This window comes from Ambystoma mexicanum, chromosome 14 (genome assembly GCF_040938575.1).
Source record: "Ambystoma mexicanum isolate Mex_15411 chromosome 14, UKY_AmexF1_1, whole genome shotgun sequence".
Lineage (NCBI taxonomy): Eukaryota > Metazoa > Chordata > Amphibia > Caudata > Ambystomatidae > Ambystoma > Ambystoma mexicanum.
Genome location: NC_090940.1, coordinates 185,782,696 through 185,801,866, shown reverse-complemented (window position 1 = coordinate 185,801,866; position 19,171 = coordinate 185,782,696). Strand labels below are relative to the sequence as shown.

Sequence of the window (19,171 nt, the reverse complement as noted above, 5' to 3'; positions counted from 1 at the left end):
GATGGACAGAATCAAAGAAATTTGAAAAGTGGAGCAAGGGCAGCACAACATAATTTTGCTCACATGTTTTTATTTACAGTGGTACAACACATTATGTACTTGAAGACCCTGCCCGATTTGGAGCTTACCCTGCAGATCAAATTTTCCTTTGCATAAATACAACAAATTAGCCACCATGCCTTTTCTCCAATTATGTCTTGATACAGAAATGATCGCTACTATTCGATGAAATAAAACGTATTCTCTTAGGCATATATTACTCAAGCAGCACAAATTGTCCAACATGGATTTGTTCATATCTTTGCACCATTGTATTATTTTTTTTTTTCTCATTTGACCAAAGGAAATGTGCGCCCCAATCCACAAAGGTCAAACGAATCTGTGCATCTCGGGTGTGCACATTCAGATGCCATTGCTCATTCTGTTTGCGCTTTTGTGGAAATAGAAGAGCGTTTCTGCGCAAGTCAATGCAGATTTCAAGCTCACCAATGGAATGCACTTTCAAATGCAGCAAAACCCAAAGGCATCGGCTGCACCTGTTTGGGCTAGGCACATGGGCAGGCCCAATATAGGAGATGCTCCTTTCTGAACCTTTCATGCAATTTCTTCGAAGTGTGAGAGCAGTGGTCTGAACCGCTCCTCTTTCACCTGCATTTCCATCCTTCGAAACGAAAAGACTTGCACTTCTCTTTCTTACCGCCTTTGATAGTGACAGGAAAGGCTCCCGACACTAATGTATGCAAGGTGGCTGGACAGCACATCTTTGTGCTACTGTTCATCCCGCCCCAACACCTGCGGAAATGTGCAGGTCATCTTTGAGAATTTCATCAATGGGCCCAAATGAAAAGAAAACATCCTCTGCACTTCTTACATTCGCCCCTATTTAACTCTCGGAGACATCCCCACAGGGTATTCCACATTTTGTTTGACTATCGAGCTGGTCGAATTACATTTTGCTGCATTATTTACCACTTTTTTTAACTGTATTTTAAAATATAGATGATCGTTTGGTATACAGAAATGAGTGTGGGACGGTAATTGGGGGAGGTCTGGGGGACTCCCCCACCATTATTCAGTAAAAAAAACGAATCAGTAAAAATGTATGTGAATTGACTAGTTAGAAGCTTCAAAGATCCCTCCACAGTGGTGAACATCTAAAAAACACTGTCTCCCTCCGCCCCCCCACCGACCCACCAACAGAAATGGTCAAAAATCACAGGGGTGAGTGCTACCAGTGGAGTGATGGGCAAGCATTCTCTGGAACACCTTCTGAGATAAACACAAAGCTGGCCTTGTGCTCAAAATGATCATGTGATTTCAAAATCTAACTTGTTCATCTGAACATTTAAAAAAACTCTGATATAGAATGTTGGTAGTAATCTTCCTAAAAAGGGGAGTCCTGCTTCCCCCTGCTCATGCTTCATTACAGTTCATGCGCCTGGCGTAGGGCTTCTGCAGAGGAGAACACACATTCTAGACTCCTCAATGGATAACATATATTCAGCACTGCCCAAGAGAGGACTATGTGAAGCGCTCACTGTCTCCACCAAAGGCAGGCTGGCAGGAGCTTGGGGCACGGTGCTTTCGTGAATGTAAACAGCTGTGGCCTGGAGCTTGATATATGCACATGTGTATGTTTCAGCTTATCCTGAGTAGGGGCTGGAGGTTCCGACAAAGTTGTAGAAGTGAATGCCATGCAATGATTGTAGCGGAGGGATCAGGTGTGTACAGGGAAGAGCAAAGAAGCTCAGTGCAACCGAGAAGCTTGCAGACACTTTAGTGGTACTTATTCTAGCTTATTTTTACAGCTGGAAAAATGCAGAAATAGCATTTGCTGTCTGGTACATAGAACTACATGCGTGCCTTTTGTGATCAGTGCATGCAATTTGTGCACACAAAGATATGTGACGTAATTGGCAGGAGGGCAGTGTACCTTAACGAACACAAGCTTTGCGTATGCAAAATGGGTGCGTCTAGAGGAGGACAATGACGAGCAAAGAAATCAGGGACACACCTAGAAACAAAGATGGGGCCTTCAAATTCATGAAAAAATAGCAAGGCACTTGTTCCTGCATCAATTTAGCCACTTTTCAAGCTGGAATTCATTTTTGGCCAATGGGAAATTATTCATAAACACATTTCCCTTTTTTAATACTTCTCCCTGTAAGCAGATCATTTTCCATACAATAGGAATTATTTTGATGAACATTTACTTTTGTCTTTTTTTTCCAAGTTGAACTTCCAGGGAATTGTTAAGGACTGGAGTGTGGGGAACTCACAGTAGTTATTCTGGTAAATAGCAGAGACACATGTGCCCATCAAAGACTCCCCACCACAAGAACAGAAGACTCAGCCATGGGGCAAAATCTACTGTCTTTATTATCCAAGAACAGACAGGGGTTACACAGGAAAAGCAATTCTACAGCATTTTCAGCTTCTGAGCATGTGTCACACGGTTTTGTACAGGTGTGACAACACAGAATCAGTTCCTCTCCCAAGAGATACTGCTATTGGTCCTTTTGGCTTACATATATAAATGTATTCTATAAGGGTAAGTACACTTATTAGCATACCTTGTCAGATGACTCCACCTAGGGCCACCCAGAAAATGTTACGAGCTACACTGTTGCAGGGTCGCACAAAGATCATTGGCCTGTGCAGCATTTTATATCATCTCATGAAGGGAGCATCTGGATTGGCTAATGCAGGTCCTCCCAGGCCTTGGATCCTGTCTGGTCACAAAGCTCAGTGTACCTTTTCAAGGTGATGGGAAGGAACATGGAGGACTGTGTGTTCCATATTGTTGCCACTTCTCTGATCACCTAGCCTGAGAGAGTGCCTGCAGATTGCAGTTAAGGTGAGCAACACTTGCATCATTGCACCCCCTGTCTTGCTGGGAACAGCAACATTCCCACCACAAGTGCACAAGCATTGTCCTGCTCTGCTGGGTCACGTGTGAGAGGACTGCAAAACTAAGCCTTTCAGTCTGTGATTATATGGATTTTTAGTCTGAATTCTTGCACGTGGCTTGTTGCCTCAGGAAACAGGAACCCGCCCTTGTCCTTGGCTTTGAGCACCAGCTCTGCGCCTCGTGCTGCAGGGATCATGTCTTCCCTTCCATGCATCTGATGCCTGTATTTCCTTCCTGATTTACTTCAGTCATCCTATATGCTCCCTATGTGTCTCTATGGCTTCTTATAGTAAGTTGCAATAAAGCATGTGCAAGCTTGGTCCACGTGTATTCAGCATTTGGCTGTCTCCGCTCTGGAGAAGAAATAATAGGTTCTCAGCATTATGTAAATGTATCCGTCCTCTACCTACAGGAGTCATAAGCATGTTTTTAATGTCTATAAGAAATAAACTAGTGCACGTTTGTGTAACTTGATGCATGGTTGCATATTTGGTTCATGACTAACGTGGCTATGCCATGATGTAACTAATGATGTCATGGATATCTGGGCTTATTGTCATTCGACCTGGTCTATTGATGAGACTTCTGTCTCCTCGAAACCATCAACTGGATATGGTTTAAATGGTTGGCTGAGTGAGTAGCGCATCTTATATCTGTGTGGTAGTGGGGTAGTCGGTGACAGACCAAAAAGTGAGTTACACCTTTCATTCCTCATCCTTTGAGCTGACATTTGCATAGGGGTCGTATGGGCCATTCCTGGGACCCTCTCTTCAGTCCCCCTCTGGTCGGCCTGTCAACCACAACTCTAGCCTTATTCACCTTCAGCTTTTGGAGCCAGCTCTTGGTTACCCCTCTAACGTGTCCATAGAATCTTGCATGATCGTCCAAACTCCATGTCACGTAACGGCAATCTCCCCCAGGGTTACACCTTGTAAAGGATTCCAATCGGGCGTCACACACTGGACCGAGACACTTGGTCTTAGCCTGGTATGTGGCACTCAATAGGAATGCTTTTTTCAAATTTCAACAAATTCAAATTGAGCCGCTACCCGACCCCTTTACAAAATACCCCGGGTCACAATGGACCATGAACCAGGCCGATTGGTGAAAATACAATATTTATTTTTATAATTCACAAAAATCACACATTTTAATATTGGGCAGCAATCACCAATGGGGTGATAATGACAATGGAAATGGAGGTAATGCACGTAGTTAACCTTCTAGTATAACATATCCAAAGCACAAATGAATTGGAGCACTTTTTGAATTAGGATACATAGCACCCCAGTTAAGATTTCCCCTTGCAATGTTCCCTCAACCCACAAATAATTGGATTATGTGTGGATAGAAAGTAGCAGGTAGTAATGGATAAGAGGCAGCAAACAAAATCAAAATCCGAACTTCCCTCACAAAATAAGAGGCAAAAAGGCCTAAAATTATACTTGGATTTTGATAGATAATTAATTATATGTGTGTTTTAATTAAGGATATACATATATTTTATCAAAGTATTAGGGATGTTATCTCCCTATCAACCATAAGGGAAGGTATCACAAAAGCATACAGTTCACAAAAAACAGACTCAATTTGAAAACCCAGTGCAGCCAAATTCACACATGGAAAAGTTGCATTTTTTCTAGTTTACAGTTTTAAATGCCAAACGTTTTTTTTAAAAAACGGGTGAAAAACACTGAATCGGAATGCGTTTTTCGGGCAGGTTGATAGATGCACTGCACAGTGACAATACAGAAGTGAAAGGAGGCATATAGCTGGTGAATTGAGAGAGATTTGGAAGGTAGAACAAGGTTTGTTTTTAGGAAAATAGAGCAGGTAAAAGAGAATCGGTTTTAAAAATGAAAGGCAAATTATACTTCAACTAAATTATTTAGACTATACTGTTAAAGAAAGCCACGGTACATTCAAAGATTGATTTGCGACATCAACCTTTTCCCGTCGGGATCGGATCTATATGGGAATTAATTTGAATTACTCCAAATATTACTAATAAATTACAAGATGAGGTGAATGAAAGAATTGCGTTAATGCTATGAAACAAGAACAGGGTGCACAGAGAATTAGAACAGTCTATACAAGTTATGAAGTTATAGATAGGGTTGCTTAGAGAGTGTAACAAACACAAAAGTCAAGATGGGGTAGACTATGTGTTATGGGGTGGGGATACTCACAGTCCGCTCTTATATTTGGGATTAGGCACAGTCAAATGGTTTCTGGACTCCAGGGTTCGGGTCTCCAGGTAGTGTCGGACTCTCCTAGCAGAACAGCTGGGCCTGTCTGGTCACCGGACAATCAGGACAGCTGGATGGCAGGGTTGCAGCTGGCATGCAGTTAGTGAGCAAAAAGCCAGGCTGGTCTCGGGATGCTTCCCAAAAGAATACCACATCTTTTCCCTTTGGTTATTGGGATTTATTTAGTGGGCTCTCTGGATTTAGTGTATAAAGGAGGGTAAGTCCCAATTTTTTGGTAAAGGGGGATTGAGCTGAAAACGGGACTTGGTTCTTACAGAGGGAACAAAGGGACACAAGCTCAATTACCCCTCTTTTTGTCCGCCTCGCAGTAGGGCAGGGACAGAGGGATTTTTGGATAGATATATTTCTTGTCTATCTGAGAGTCGCATAAAAATATTTCATTATTCAGAGGGTAGTCACAGTAAAAAACATATTTTAATAGTATAATTTATACACTTTTGTAGGTGGTTGGTGCTGTCCACCAGGCACCTCCAGACTTAGAAAACAATACATACAACTAAAAAGTCCAAACTAACACATACATATTCTGCTTGTGGTGTCTAGGTTAGTAGAGTGACAATTCTAATGATGCACTTTGTCAATTTTAATTTGTTGACTTTCGAAAAATGGGGAAACTAAGACATTCAATGTACAGCATGCAATTTTAAACGCTGCAAGAAAACACAGTTGTTTCAGTGTTAGGATGTCTACATATGTTTCGGCACATAATATGCATCAACACCATCCCTGGTGTTCTGCTATTTTAGTTGTGGCCCTCTTCAGGACAGAATGTTGTTTTTCGGAATGACAAAAAGTTCAGAAAAAAACCCCAGGTGTTCACGTTGTTTTTCAGTGCTGTAAAGGGTGGAAAATATGGAATTTGTGTTAGTGGTGTGTCTAGGACTCAACTTTGCATTAAAAACTCTTCTGATAGAAATTTATGCGACATGGATACAATCTTCTCCACATTCCCACTTCTTACTGACCTTTGTATGCTTTTGCGGTCGGACTTAAGATTATTATTTTTGTTCTAGGCAAGCGTCGAAATCGCTGTCATGCCCTGGATGTCATCATACAGTTGGTTGCCTATATCTTATTTGGGCTTAATGGTTGGTCCTTACGTCGAAGTAATTCAGACTTTCGAGCCTACGGACACAATTGAAAATTTAAAACAAACCGTTTGTTGCGTTTATGCGTGTTGGTATTTCAAACATAGAAGTTGTCTTCATTTTTTACTGACCTGAGAGTATCGTCAGAGGGTATAATTTAATTTGGCGCTAGTTGTTTTTGCAGAGATGCATGTCCCCTGCATGTGGGTTCCCAGGGGTACCTTCTTTTCCAGTTTGACAGAACCTGTGGGGGCAGATGGAATAAAACCTGCGTTTAGGAGGCCAAATCTCCACATGAGCCGTAATATACTTTTTTTCCTTTCGCTAGCGTGGTTTCGTAGTTGTTTTATGAAACATTAGCGTTTAGGTTTTGTTTACCTTCTATTTGATTCGATGAAACGATCTTTACGTATCGTAGTGCAGCTCCTCTCAGTTTCGACGTAGAGGTACCAACTTGTTTGAGTTTGGTGTTTCAAGAGATGAAATATATTACTTCCGTATTGCTTCCGTAGTTGCATATCATGTGACTGCCAAGTACGTCTTTCGAAAAACCCGTTCATTTCTTGGCGGCGCATGCGGCCATCTTGAAGTGTGTAAACTAAATGGTTGATCCTTTCTTTTTTGTAGGTTTTCACATAACGTAATTATGTTTTGTTCATTAAAATAAATATGGTGGTACATAGACACGCCTTGGCAGTGTTTTCATTGTTTACATACAGTATAGCCCGTGTATTTGTTATGGTAGAAACGAAGTCTGGGCTCCAGGGTCATATAGGCTCGAGATATTCTCTTCAGAAGAAAATTCCCCACTCTACTGATGAGTTAAGACCATTTTTTACTGTATCTAGGTCAAAAATCCATTTTTGTTCGCATTTGCGCAGAGCCAAATCACGGTCTCCGCCTCTGTTTGAAATTTGAACTGTTTGAATGATAAACCAAAAGATTTCACATGGTTTATGTTTTAGTTGGAGATAGTGGGCTACAAGAGGTTTATTAGGTGTCTGATTTCTGATGTTGGTCCGATGTTCTCCTATGCGTATTTTGATGTGTCTTTTTGTTTTCCCGATATACAGGAGTTGGCATGGGCATTGGATCGCATATACTACCCATTGCGAATTGCAGTTTGTGAACGATCTAAGTTGCCAGTCTCTTTCTTTCAATTTTATGTTTTTCATGTTTTTCGTGAGTGGGCAAACCGAACACATGCCACATTTAAAATGTCCTGTTACCGGTGGAAGGTCCCAAAGGGTGTTCTGTAAGTCTGTTTTTTTTGATTGAGGATATGTGTGGACCAAACTGTCTTTTAGGTTCTTCTGTCTTTTAAACGCAAATCTAGGAGGTGCAGGATTGAAGTCCTCCGTTTTTATGATGTGCCAGTTCTTTAGGACTAGTTTGCGTAGCTTGTGGCTAATCGGGGTGAAAGTTGTGATGCATGTCATTTTTTCCACAGTTGTTTTTCTGGGCGGGTTTAAACATGTATCTCGATTTTTATTTTTCGCACTTTTATAGGCCACATTTATATACTTTTTCGGATATCCTCTTTGTTCCAGACGTTTTTTCAGTTGTTTGCCATGTATCCTATAGTCTTCTAGATTCGTGCAATTACGGCGTACTCTTAGGAATTGGCCTATCGGAAGGTTGGTCTTGAGGCTTGCTGGATGGTAGCTCTTGAATTCGAGAAGTGTATTCTTATCCGTTTTTTTCCGATATAAGTTTGTGGTGAGGGAGGCATTTGGCTCTGTTCTGATTTCTAGATCCAAAAAAGGGATGCTCTTTGTGTTGTGGCACATAGTGAATTTGATGTTCACATTGCATTGGTTTAACCATTTTTGGAATTCTAGCAGGAGTGAATTGGAGCCTCTCCATACTAGAAAACAGTCATCGATGTATCTGTACCATGCGATGATGTTGGTTTTAAACGGATTATCGATGTGATAGATAGACTTGGTCTCTACAGAGTCCATATATAGGTTTGCAATATCAGGGGCAAATGTTGCACCCATACTGGTTCCATGTCTTTGGTTATAGAAAGAATCTCCACAGATGAAGTAGTTCTCCATAAGGGCCAGTCTTGCGCATTCCAGGATGAAGGGGGTTGGAACTGTCTTGTTGTTCATAATTCGTTGGTTCAAGTATTGTTCCAGTATTTTTAAACATTCGAGCTGCGGGATGCTGGTGTATAGAGCGACTACATCTAGTGTTGCTAGAATGTCTCCTTGTTCCGTGGTTATATTTTCTACGATCTTTATCATACTCGTCGTGTCCTTAACATATGATTTCATGCGTGATACGAAAGGTCTGAGGAACCAATCGACGTAAATTGACAGAGGTTCGAGGATCGAGTCTATTGCCGACACTATTGGTCTCCCTGGGGGTGTTGTGCTGTTTTTATGTACCTTAGGGAGTAGGTAGAATGCTGGGATAGTAGGATTGGTTTTGATTAGAAAACATTTTTCATCATGATCTATCCACCCTTCGGCTTCTGCATGTTGCATTAGACTCGATATCTCCTCTTTCAGGCGTGATGTCGGATCGCCTTGTAGGCGTTTATAGAATTTCTCGTCTTGTAGATGTAGTCTGATTTCCTCGTTGTATGCGTTTTTGTTCCATAGGACTATTCCCCCTCCTTTATCTGCAGGTTTTATTACGAATAGTTCATTTGTTTGTAGGTCTTTCAATGCCTGTCTTTCCATTGGGCATAGATTGTCTTTGGAGAAATTGTTGGTGCATAGTAGTTTTTTAGTTCCTTCAATTATTTTATTTTCAAAAGCCGCGATCGCCGGGCTTATCATATTGTTCGTAGGGAAGAAGGTCGACGGAGGTTTTAGGCCCGTTGTGCTCTTTTCTTTTTCTTTGTTCCCTATTTTGGGGTTTCGGAAAAAATATTTTAGCCTGATTGTTCGGAAGAATTTTTGTAATTCGATCTCTGTTTGGAAGTTTTCTGCCTTTTTAACCGGTACAAAACTGAGGCCACGGCTTAATACCTTGATCTCACCTTCTGTAAGAACGTGAGTGGAGAGATTGAAGATAGGGATTACCAATTCTGCACAGGTCCGTTCCAGTTCCGTGTTTGCATCCGCTGTGTGGCTTGGGATCGGTTGCGGCCTCCTTGTGCCCTCCCTTGAAAAAACCGTTGTCTCTGGTTTTTGCCTCCCCTCGGTGCGTTGGTATTGGTGCTGTTATCGGAGTCACTGCTTGTAGTACTATTGGTGGTGTTAGAGAAAGTAACGTATTGTTTTCTTTGGTGTCCATTTCTTCCTCTCGGTGGTCCTGTTTTGTTGATGTTGTCATAGTATGTTTCGACGAGATATGGATAGGTCTTTGTTTCTTTGTACATTTCAATGTCCTTTTTTAGTTTCCAAATTTTCTTATCAATGGTCAGTTTTTTGAATTTAGCCATTTCTTCCTCTATTTTTTCCAGTTTTTGTTTTATTTCTGTAATGACTTGATCTGATTTAATTTTCTCTTCTAGGATGTTGATTTCAGCTTGTTGTTCTTTCGCTTCTTCCTGGGCGATGTCAATAATTAAAATGAGCCAGTCTCTTGAACATTTGTTTCCGACACCGCTGAATTTCCCTTTGAACTTTGCATTGACAATGTAATAAAACAAAAACTGGAAAAAATAGAGGAAGAAATGGCTAAATTCAAAAAACTGACCATTGATAAGAAAATTTGGAAACTAAAAAAGGACATTGAAATGTACAAAGAAACAAAGACCTATCCATATCTCGTCGAAACATACTATGACAACATCAACAAAACAGGACCACCGAGAGGAAGAAATGGACACCAAAGAAAACAATACGTTACTTTCTCTAACACCACCAATAGTACTACAAGCAGTGACTCCGATAACAGCACCAATACCAACGCACCGAGGGGAGGCAAAAACCAGAGACAACGGTTTTTTCAAGGGAGGGCACAAGGAGGCCGCAACCGATCCCAAGCCACACAGCGGATGCAAACACGGAACTGGAACGGACCTGTGCAGAATTGGTAATCCCTATCTTCAATCTCTCCACTCACGTTCTTACAGAAGGTGAGATCAAGGTATTAAGCCGTGGCCTCAGTTTTGTACCGGTTAAAAAGGCAGAAAACTTCCAAACAGAGATCGAATTACAAAAATTCTTCCGAACAATCAGGCTAAAATATTTTTTCCGAAACCCCAAAATAGGGAACAAAGAAAAAGAAAAGAGCACAACGGGCCTAAAACCTCCGTCGACCTTCTTCCCTACGAACAATATGATAAGCCCGGCGATCGCGGCTTTTGAAAATAAAATAATTGAAGGAACTAAAAAACTACTATGCACCAACAATTTCTCCAAAGACAATCTATGCCCAATGGAAAGACAGGCATTGAAAGACCTACAAACAAATGAACTATTCGTAATAAAACCTGCAGATAAAGGAGGGGGAATAGTCCTATGGAACAAAAACGCATACAACGAGGAAATCAGACTACATCTACAAGACGAGAAATTCTATAAACGCCTACAAGGCGATCCGACATCACGCCTGAAAGAGGAGATATCGAGTCTAATGCAACATGCAGAAGCCGAAGGGTGGATAGATCATGATGAAAAATGTTTTCTAATCAAAACCAATCCTACTATCCCAGCATTCTACCTACTCCCTAAGGTACATAAAAACAGCACAACACCCCCAGGGAGACCAATAGTGTCGGCAATAGACTCGATCCTCGAACCTCTGTCAATTTACGTCGATTGGTTCCTCAGACCTTTCGTATCACGCATGAAATCATATGTTAAGGACACGACGAGTATGATAAAGATCGTAGAAAATATAACCACGGAACAAGGAGACATTCTAGCAACACTAGATGTAGTCGCTCTATACACCAGCATCCCGCAGCTCGAATGTTTAAAAATACTGGAACAATACTTGAACCAACGAATTATGAACAACAAGACAGTTCCAACCCCCTTCATCCTGGAATGCGCAAGACTGGCCCTTATGGAGAACTACTTCATCTGTGGAGATTCTTTCTATAACCAAAGACATGGAACCAGTATGGGTGCAACATTTGCCCCTGATATTGCAAACCTATATATGGACTCTGTAGAGACCAAGTCTATCTATCACATCGATAATCCGTTTAAAACCAACATCATCGCATGGTACAGATACATCGATGACTGTTTTCTAGTATGGAGAGGCTCCAATTCACTCCTGCTAGAATTCCAAAAATGGTTAAACCAATGCAATGTGAACATCAAATTCACTATGTGCCACAACACAAAGAGCATCCCTTTTTTGGATCTAGAAATCAGAACAGAGCCAAATGCCTCCCTCACCACAAACTTATATCGGAAAAAAACGGATAAGAATACACTTCTCGAATTCAAGAGCTACCATCCAGCAAGCCTCAAGACCAACCTTCCGATAGGCCAATTCCTAAGAGTACGCCGTAATTGCACGAATCTAGAAGACTATAGGATACATGGCAAACAACTGAAAAAACGTCTGGAACAAAGAGGATATCCGAAAAAGTATATAAATGTGGCCTATAAAAGTGCGAAAAATAAAAATCGAGATACATGTTTAAACCCGCCCAGAAAAACAACTGTGGAAAAAATGACATGCATCACAACTTTCACCCCGATTAGCCACAAGCTACGCAAACTAGTCCTAAAGAACTGGCACATCATAAAAACGGAGGACTTCAATCCTGCACCTCCTAGATTTGCGTTTAAAAGACAGAAGAACCTAAAAGACAGTTTGGTCCACACATATCCTCAATCAAAAAAAACAGACTTACAGAACACCCTTTGGGACCTTCCACCGGTAACAGGACATTTTAAATGTGGCATGTGTTCGGTTTGCCCACTCACGAAAAACATGAAAAACATAAAATTGAAAGAAAGAGACTGGCAACTTAGATCGTTCACAAACTGCAATTCGCAATGGGTAGTATATGCGATCCAATGCCCATGCCAACTCCTGTATATCGGGAAAACAAAAAGACACATCAAAATACGCATAGGAGAACATCGGACCAACATCAGAAATCAGACACCTAATAAACCTCTTGTAGCCCACTATCTCCAACTAAAACATAAACCATGTGAAATCTTTTGGTTTATCATTCAAACAGTTCAAATTTCAAACAGAGGCGGAGACCGTGATTTGGCTCTGCGCAAATGCGAACAAAAATGGATTTTTGACCTAGATACAGTAAAAAATGGTCTTAACTCATCAGTAGAGTGGGGAATTTTCTTCTGAAGAGAATATCTCGAGCCTATATGACCCTGGAGCCCAGACTTCGTTTCTACCATAACAAATACACGGGCTATACTGTATGTAAACAATGAAAACACTGCCAAGGCGTGTCTATGTACCACCATATTTATTTTAATGAACAAAACATAATTACGTTATGTGAAAACCTACAAAAAAGAAAGGATCAACCATTTAGTTTACACACTTCAAGATGGCCGCATGCGCCGCCAAGAAATGAACGGGTTTTTCGAAAGACGTACTTGGCAGTCACATGATATGCAACTACGGAAGCAATACGGAAGTAATATATTTCATCTCTTGAAACACCAAACTCAAACAAGTTGATACCTCTACGTCGAAACTGAGAGGAGCTGCACTACGATACGTAAAGATCGTTTCATCGAATCAAATAGAAGGTAAACAAAACCTAAACGCTAATGTTTCATAAAACAACTACGAAACCACGCTAGCGAAAGGAAAAAAAGTATATTACGGCTCATGTGGAGATTTGGCCTCCTAAACGCAGGTTTTATTCCATCTGCCCCCACAGGTTCTGTCAAACTGGAAAAGAAGGTACCCCTGGGAACCCACATGCAGGGGACATGCATCTCTGCAAAAACAACTAGCGCCAAATTAAATTATACCCTCTGACGATACTCTCAGGTCAGTAAAAAATGAAGACAACTTCTATGTTTGAAATACCAACACGCATAAACGCAACAAACGGTTTGTTTTAAATTTTCAATTGTGTCCGTAGGCTCGAAAGTCTGAATTACTTCGACGTAAGGACCAACCATTAAGCCCAAATAAGATATAGGCAACCAACTGTATGATGACATCCAGGGCATGACAGCGATTTCGACGCTTGCCTAGAACAAAAATAATAATCTTAAGTCCGACCGCAAAAGCATACAAAGGTCAGTAAGAAGTGGGAATGTGGAGAAGATTGTATCCATGTCGCATAAATTTCTATCAGAAGAGTTTTTAATGCAAAGTTGAGTCCTAGACACACCACTAACACAAATTCCATATTTTCCACCCTTTACAGCACTGAAAAACAACGTGAACACCTGGGGTTTTTTTCTGAACTTTTTGTCATTCCGAAAAACAACATTCTGTCCTGAAGAGGGCCACAACTAAAATAGCAGAACACCAGGGATGGTGTTGATGCATATTATGTGCCGAAACATATGTAGACATCCTAACACTGAAACAACTGTGTTTTCTTGCAGCGTTTAAAATTGCATGCTGTACATTGAATGTCTTAGTTTCCCCATTTTTCGAAAGTCAACAAATTAAAATTGACAAAGTGCATCATTAGAATTGTCACTCTACTAACCTAGACACCACAAGCAGAATATGTATGTGTTAGTTTGGACTTTTTAGTTGTATGTATTGTTTTCTAAGTCTGGAGGTGCCTGGTGGACAGCACCAACCACCTACAAAAGTGTATAAATTATACTATTAAAATATGTTTTTTACTGTGACTACCCTCTGAATAATGAAATATTTTTATGCGACTCTCAGATAGACAAGAAATATATCTATCCAAAAATCCCTCTGTCCCTGCCCTACTGCGAGGCGGACAAAAAGAGGGGTAATTGAGCTTGTGTCCCTTTGTTCCCTCTCTGGATTTAGGCCTTGCTGGGGTGGTCAGCAATGCTTTGTCCTTGCAGTGGAATCTGGAATCAGCTATGCTTTGGCTTTGCAGTGGGATCTGGAATCTGGCAAGATGAATGTAGAAGATCAGGAACGCAGGCACAGGAAATTCAGGAAAGAGTCTGTCTATAGAGTTCTGTCAGCCACCCTTTTTATAGAGTATGGTGACATCATAGAATTATACGGTATGGCAGGCTTAGCTAAGCATGCCTCTAAACAACTGGATTGGTCAGGGGTGATAGTTACTGCCTTCCTCTCAGCTAGTTGGGTTTCAAGGGCATGATGTCAGATTTATGATGGGAGTTTTACAATGTCCAGAACCTCGCACAGTTCCTTTAGCTCAAATCCAGTTTTGCCATAAATGGCACATTTGTACAGTTGGGGCCTTTTAACAAATTACATAAGCAGGCTACATATTGTATGCGGAGCATGCCAGTCCAACTCTCCAGTTTGTGAGACATTGTTTTGCCCTTCTAATAATTTGTAGTCATTTTTAGTGTGAAATATTCGGCCTAAAATTCTATAACTTTATACATGGGTATGGATTATCATTAGGCATATCAGTATTGATTTTCACGTTGGCATCATGTACACTTTCCGTGGAATACCCAATTCTCTGCCATTACTGTACCCAAGGTGGCAGTGAAGGCTACGTTTTAAATTATAACCCACAAAATTACATTAAAACTGTCAACTTTTTTAATTCCTGCGAATTTCTATTACAAAAATAACCATCTTTAAAAGTTTCTTAATAAAATAGTCTTTTGAAACAAATGGGCATCTTTTGTCCTTCACTGGAACAATTTTTTTCTCTTCAGCTACCACCAACTCTCAATTCAGCCCAGTGTGGGGAGGGGGTTTCCCAGTTTGACTGAATGTTTATGGCCCCCTCCACTTCACAGGTTGGTGTCCCAGAAGTTCCATTGTTTGAGGCCTCAGCCCAGACAAAAGTCTGCCACGGTAGCAATTATCACTTGTGTGTTCTAGCATCTACTTTGAGGGACCTTCTGTTGCTGGCAACCCCCAAGCAGAAACCTGTTTGGGGCTGATTTCCCCCATGTAGCCAATGCAATTTAATTCCTTATTTTTTATTTTTGTTGTAGATCAGAATAAACCCTGTTGAATAACATCTCCCATATATTTTTCAAAGCACAAAACCCCTTCACCTTGCTAGATAAGGGCAGGGCCTTATCCAACATACACTTTTAAACAAGTATTTTTCTTTATTTGCAAAAGTATGTTTAAACCTGTGATGACTGCAGACAATTTCCTTGCAAATTTGTTTTTTCTCTTCCCTCTGAATTGCCACATTATTTTGTAGCCCTAGTTAGCTTCTTGTATGCAGCAATGGGTTAAAACACAGATGCACTCAAATTGACATAGGCCCACCGAGCCAAGGCCTTTTTGACGCATTGATCCTTGACATTTTGTAGCCAAGAAGTAAAGCATTTCCTCTGTAGCTGAAGTAAAGCTTCTTTTGATTTCTTCAGATCTGAACAACAGCCCATTATTCAGGAATACTGCTCTTGCCTATTGGAGCACAATGTGAATGTGGATAAGCATGACAAGGTCTCATTAATAAAAGTATTGTGATGAGGAACAGAGGAAAAAGAACATTAAAATGTAAATATTTCCCTTTTTCATATGGGGTCTTTGTGCTTGCAGCAAAGCAGCACTGCCTTTTCACTCCCCTTCTTTTGTACATGTAAGAACACACTGACAGGCTTTCTCAGTGTGCCCCCTTGTTCCATCATGCCCAATATGTGCTTGGCAAGATGGTGCAGCCATCTTTTTGTAATTGCCAAACGCAGTTTTGCCGCAAGGCAGTGGTGCTCACAGGAGCCAGCGCAGCCATTTGGATGCTTCTGCTGAAGTGCAGCCTGGTTATGGGAGGGAGTAATGCTGAGTGGGTAAATATATCCCACAAATTCCCCCCACCCGACTCTTCTGAGATTCCTTGTCGAGGGAGAGTAGGGAAAAGTGGGATTCATCAGTAGGGCAAGATGGGGTTCATCAGGGGGAGTCCTTCCATTATCAGGGCGAGGTACTGCACAATCCTCCCATTGTCTTTCTTTGTGGCATGGAGCGACACCCCAGTTTTTCTTTTGTTCTTACCTTTCCCGGTCCCCGGGGAGGTCCTCCTTGGTGTTCAATGGGCAGAACCAGTACAAATATATTAAATAAATCAGAACCGGTTACTACATTTTCCCACTGAATGCCCTCCAGGGAGGTGGACAGCAGTGGGACACACATACATTTAATAATGCTAGTAGTTATGCAATAAAGGTAATTGATCAGTCCAGAGACACATATAACTATGGATTTGGCTAGAATTCTGGGTAATCCCTTTCGACCTAACAATGAAGAAACATACTTCATGTTAAATATTTATAACTCTAAACCGATCTGTTCCCTTCTGGTTCTTCTTAGTCTGGTTCTCATTCTCCAGATGTTTCCTCTATTTGCTGCAAAGTGTGCCTAGGGTGATAACTTTTTAACTGATTAATATGGACCCATTTTTCTTCTGTCAGTTCTCCTTTTGGGTTTGCAGATTCTGTAGGCGACAATTTCGCACCACCTGGGGAGACATTTCCACTCCTTGATCTGGTTCCTTTGGAAATTGTACAAGTAGACCCTGTCTCCTACTTGGTATTCTTTTTTGGTTGTTTTTAAGTCATATTGAGTCTTCATCCCCTCTGCAGAGTTCTCCAGATTCCGCTGAGAGTACGCAAAAGTATCCTGAAGTTGTTTTCATCGATCCTCAACTTACTCATACAATCGTCCCCAAACCAGAAATTATTGTAAGTTTACATTTATATATATTTTTCCATGTATGTTCCTTGATTTGTAAAAAAAAATAAAAAGAATCCAATGGACCCCTGAGCATCATTGGATTTCTGTGTTTCTTATAAATATTAACTTTTTTTTGCAATTAGAATGTGATGTTTAGGCCAATTTGGTGGGAGTTGGAGTGGGCCTGTCATGTCACATTCAGTGATTGTGCATTGAAGAATGCCGCAAAGAGGTTTTGCTTCTATGCCAAGTCAAGGTGTGTTCGGTAACAATAAAACCAGGCTGCACTATGGCATAACAAGCGTATTTGTAAAGCTCACCCCGATGGGCCATCTTGGCACTCATAACACATGAGTATTGTTATCCAATTGAATGGTACTCATTTTATTGACCTCGGAAGGATGAAGGGCTGAGTGGACCTGCTGGGATTAGAACCTGTGACCATGAGGTCAAAGACAGGCCCCTGTAGTGGATGCATTAGTTCACTGAGCCACATGCCCATCTCCTATGCATGCTTATTACAAGACAAGAAATGGAGTGAGCTCAATTCTGTCCCAACTCGTTTATACCACCAGAAGGCTCTTCAAGGGCTTTGAAATGAGGTAGACCACAAAGAGAGGTATTCAAATACTTGGGACAACACCTGGGCCTGAGGCGCTATGGTCGGTGGTTGTCCATATGTTCTTCATAAAGGCCCTTATAGAGAGAACATGCGAGAAATCCAATGCTCGAAAGGGCTCGAATCCCAAGGCAATAATGGACAGAATAAATACATTTGAAAAGTGGAGCATCGGCAGCAAAACATAAGTTTGCTCACGTTTCTATTTACAGTGGTACAAAACATTATGCACTTGAAGACCCTGCCAGATCTGGAGCTTACCCTGCAGATCCCATTTTCCTTTGCATAAATACAACAAATTAGCCACTATGCCTTTGCACCAATTATGTCTTGATACAGAAATTATCGATACTATTCGATGAAATAAAACATATTCTCTTAGGCGTATATTACTGAAGCAGCACCAATTGTCCAACATGGATTTGTTCATATCTTTGCACCATTGTATTATTATTATTTTTTTCATTTGACCAAAGGAAATGTGTGCCCCAATCCACAAAGGTCAAACGAATGTGTGCATCTCGGGTGTGCACATTCAGATGCCATTGCTCATTCTGTTTGCGCTTTTGGCCCACGTATATTCAGCATCTGGCTGTTTCCACTCTGGAGAAGAAATAATAGGTTCTCAGCATTATGTAAATGTATCCGTCTTCTACCTACAGGAGTCATAAGCATGTTTTTAATGTCTATTAGAAAAAAACTAGTGCATGTTTGTGCAACTTCATGCATGGTAGCTTATTTGCTTCATAACTAACGTGGCTATGCCATGATGTAATTAATGATGTCATGGATATCTGGGCTTATTGTCATGCAACCTGATCTATTAATGAGACCTCTGTCTCCTCAAAACCATCAACTGGATATGGTTTAAATGGTTGGCTGAGTGAGTAGCGCATCTTATATCTGTGTGGTAGTGGGTGACAGACCAAAAAGTGAGTTACACCTTTCATTCCTCATTCGTTGAGCTGAAATTTGCATAGGGGTCATAAGAGCCATTCCTGGGACCCTCTCTTCAGTCCACCCGCGGGTCGGCCTGTCAACCACAACTCCAGCCTTATTCACCTTCACCTTTGGGAGCCAGCTCTTGGTTAGCCCTCCCAGGTGTTCATAGAATCTTGCATGATCGTCTAAACTCCATGTCACGTAACAGCAATCTCCTTCAGGGTTACACTTGTTAAGGATTCCAATCAGGCGTCACACACTGGACCAGAACACTTGGTTTTAGCCTGGGATGTGGTGCTCAATAGGAAAGCTTTATCTTGAATTTCAACTAATTCAAATTGAGCCGGTACCCGACCCGTCTCACACCCCCTTTTACTAATACCCTGGGTCACAATGGACCATGAACCAGGCCGGTTGGTGAAAATACTATATTTGTTTATTTTTAAAATTCACAAAAATCATACACATTTTAATATGGGGCATCAATCACCAATGGGGTGATAATGACAATGGAAATGGAGGTAATGCACTTAGTTAAACTTCTAGTATAACATATCCAAAGCACAAAAGAAATGGACCACTTTTTGAATTAGCATAGATTGCACCCCAGTTAAGGTTTCCCCCTGCAATGTTCCCTCAACCCACAAAT

At 41.1% G+C, this 19,171-nt stretch overlaps 1 protein-coding gene across 1 annotated transcript in view; it reads left to right on the top strand.

Moving 5' to 3' along the window:
- The window catches only part of LOC138527594 (16 kDa beta-galactoside-binding lectin-like), a 156,171-nt gene that overhangs the window by 21,085 nt on the left and 115,915 nt on the right, over positions 1 to 19,171 (top strand). Inside the window, exon 4 of the mRNA XM_069638887.1 lies at positions 16,871 to 16,969. Coding sequence (XP_069494988.1) covers positions 16,871 to 16,969 — 99 coding nt within the window. The remainder of the gene's footprint in view (positions 1 to 16,870; positions 16,970 to 19,171) is intronic.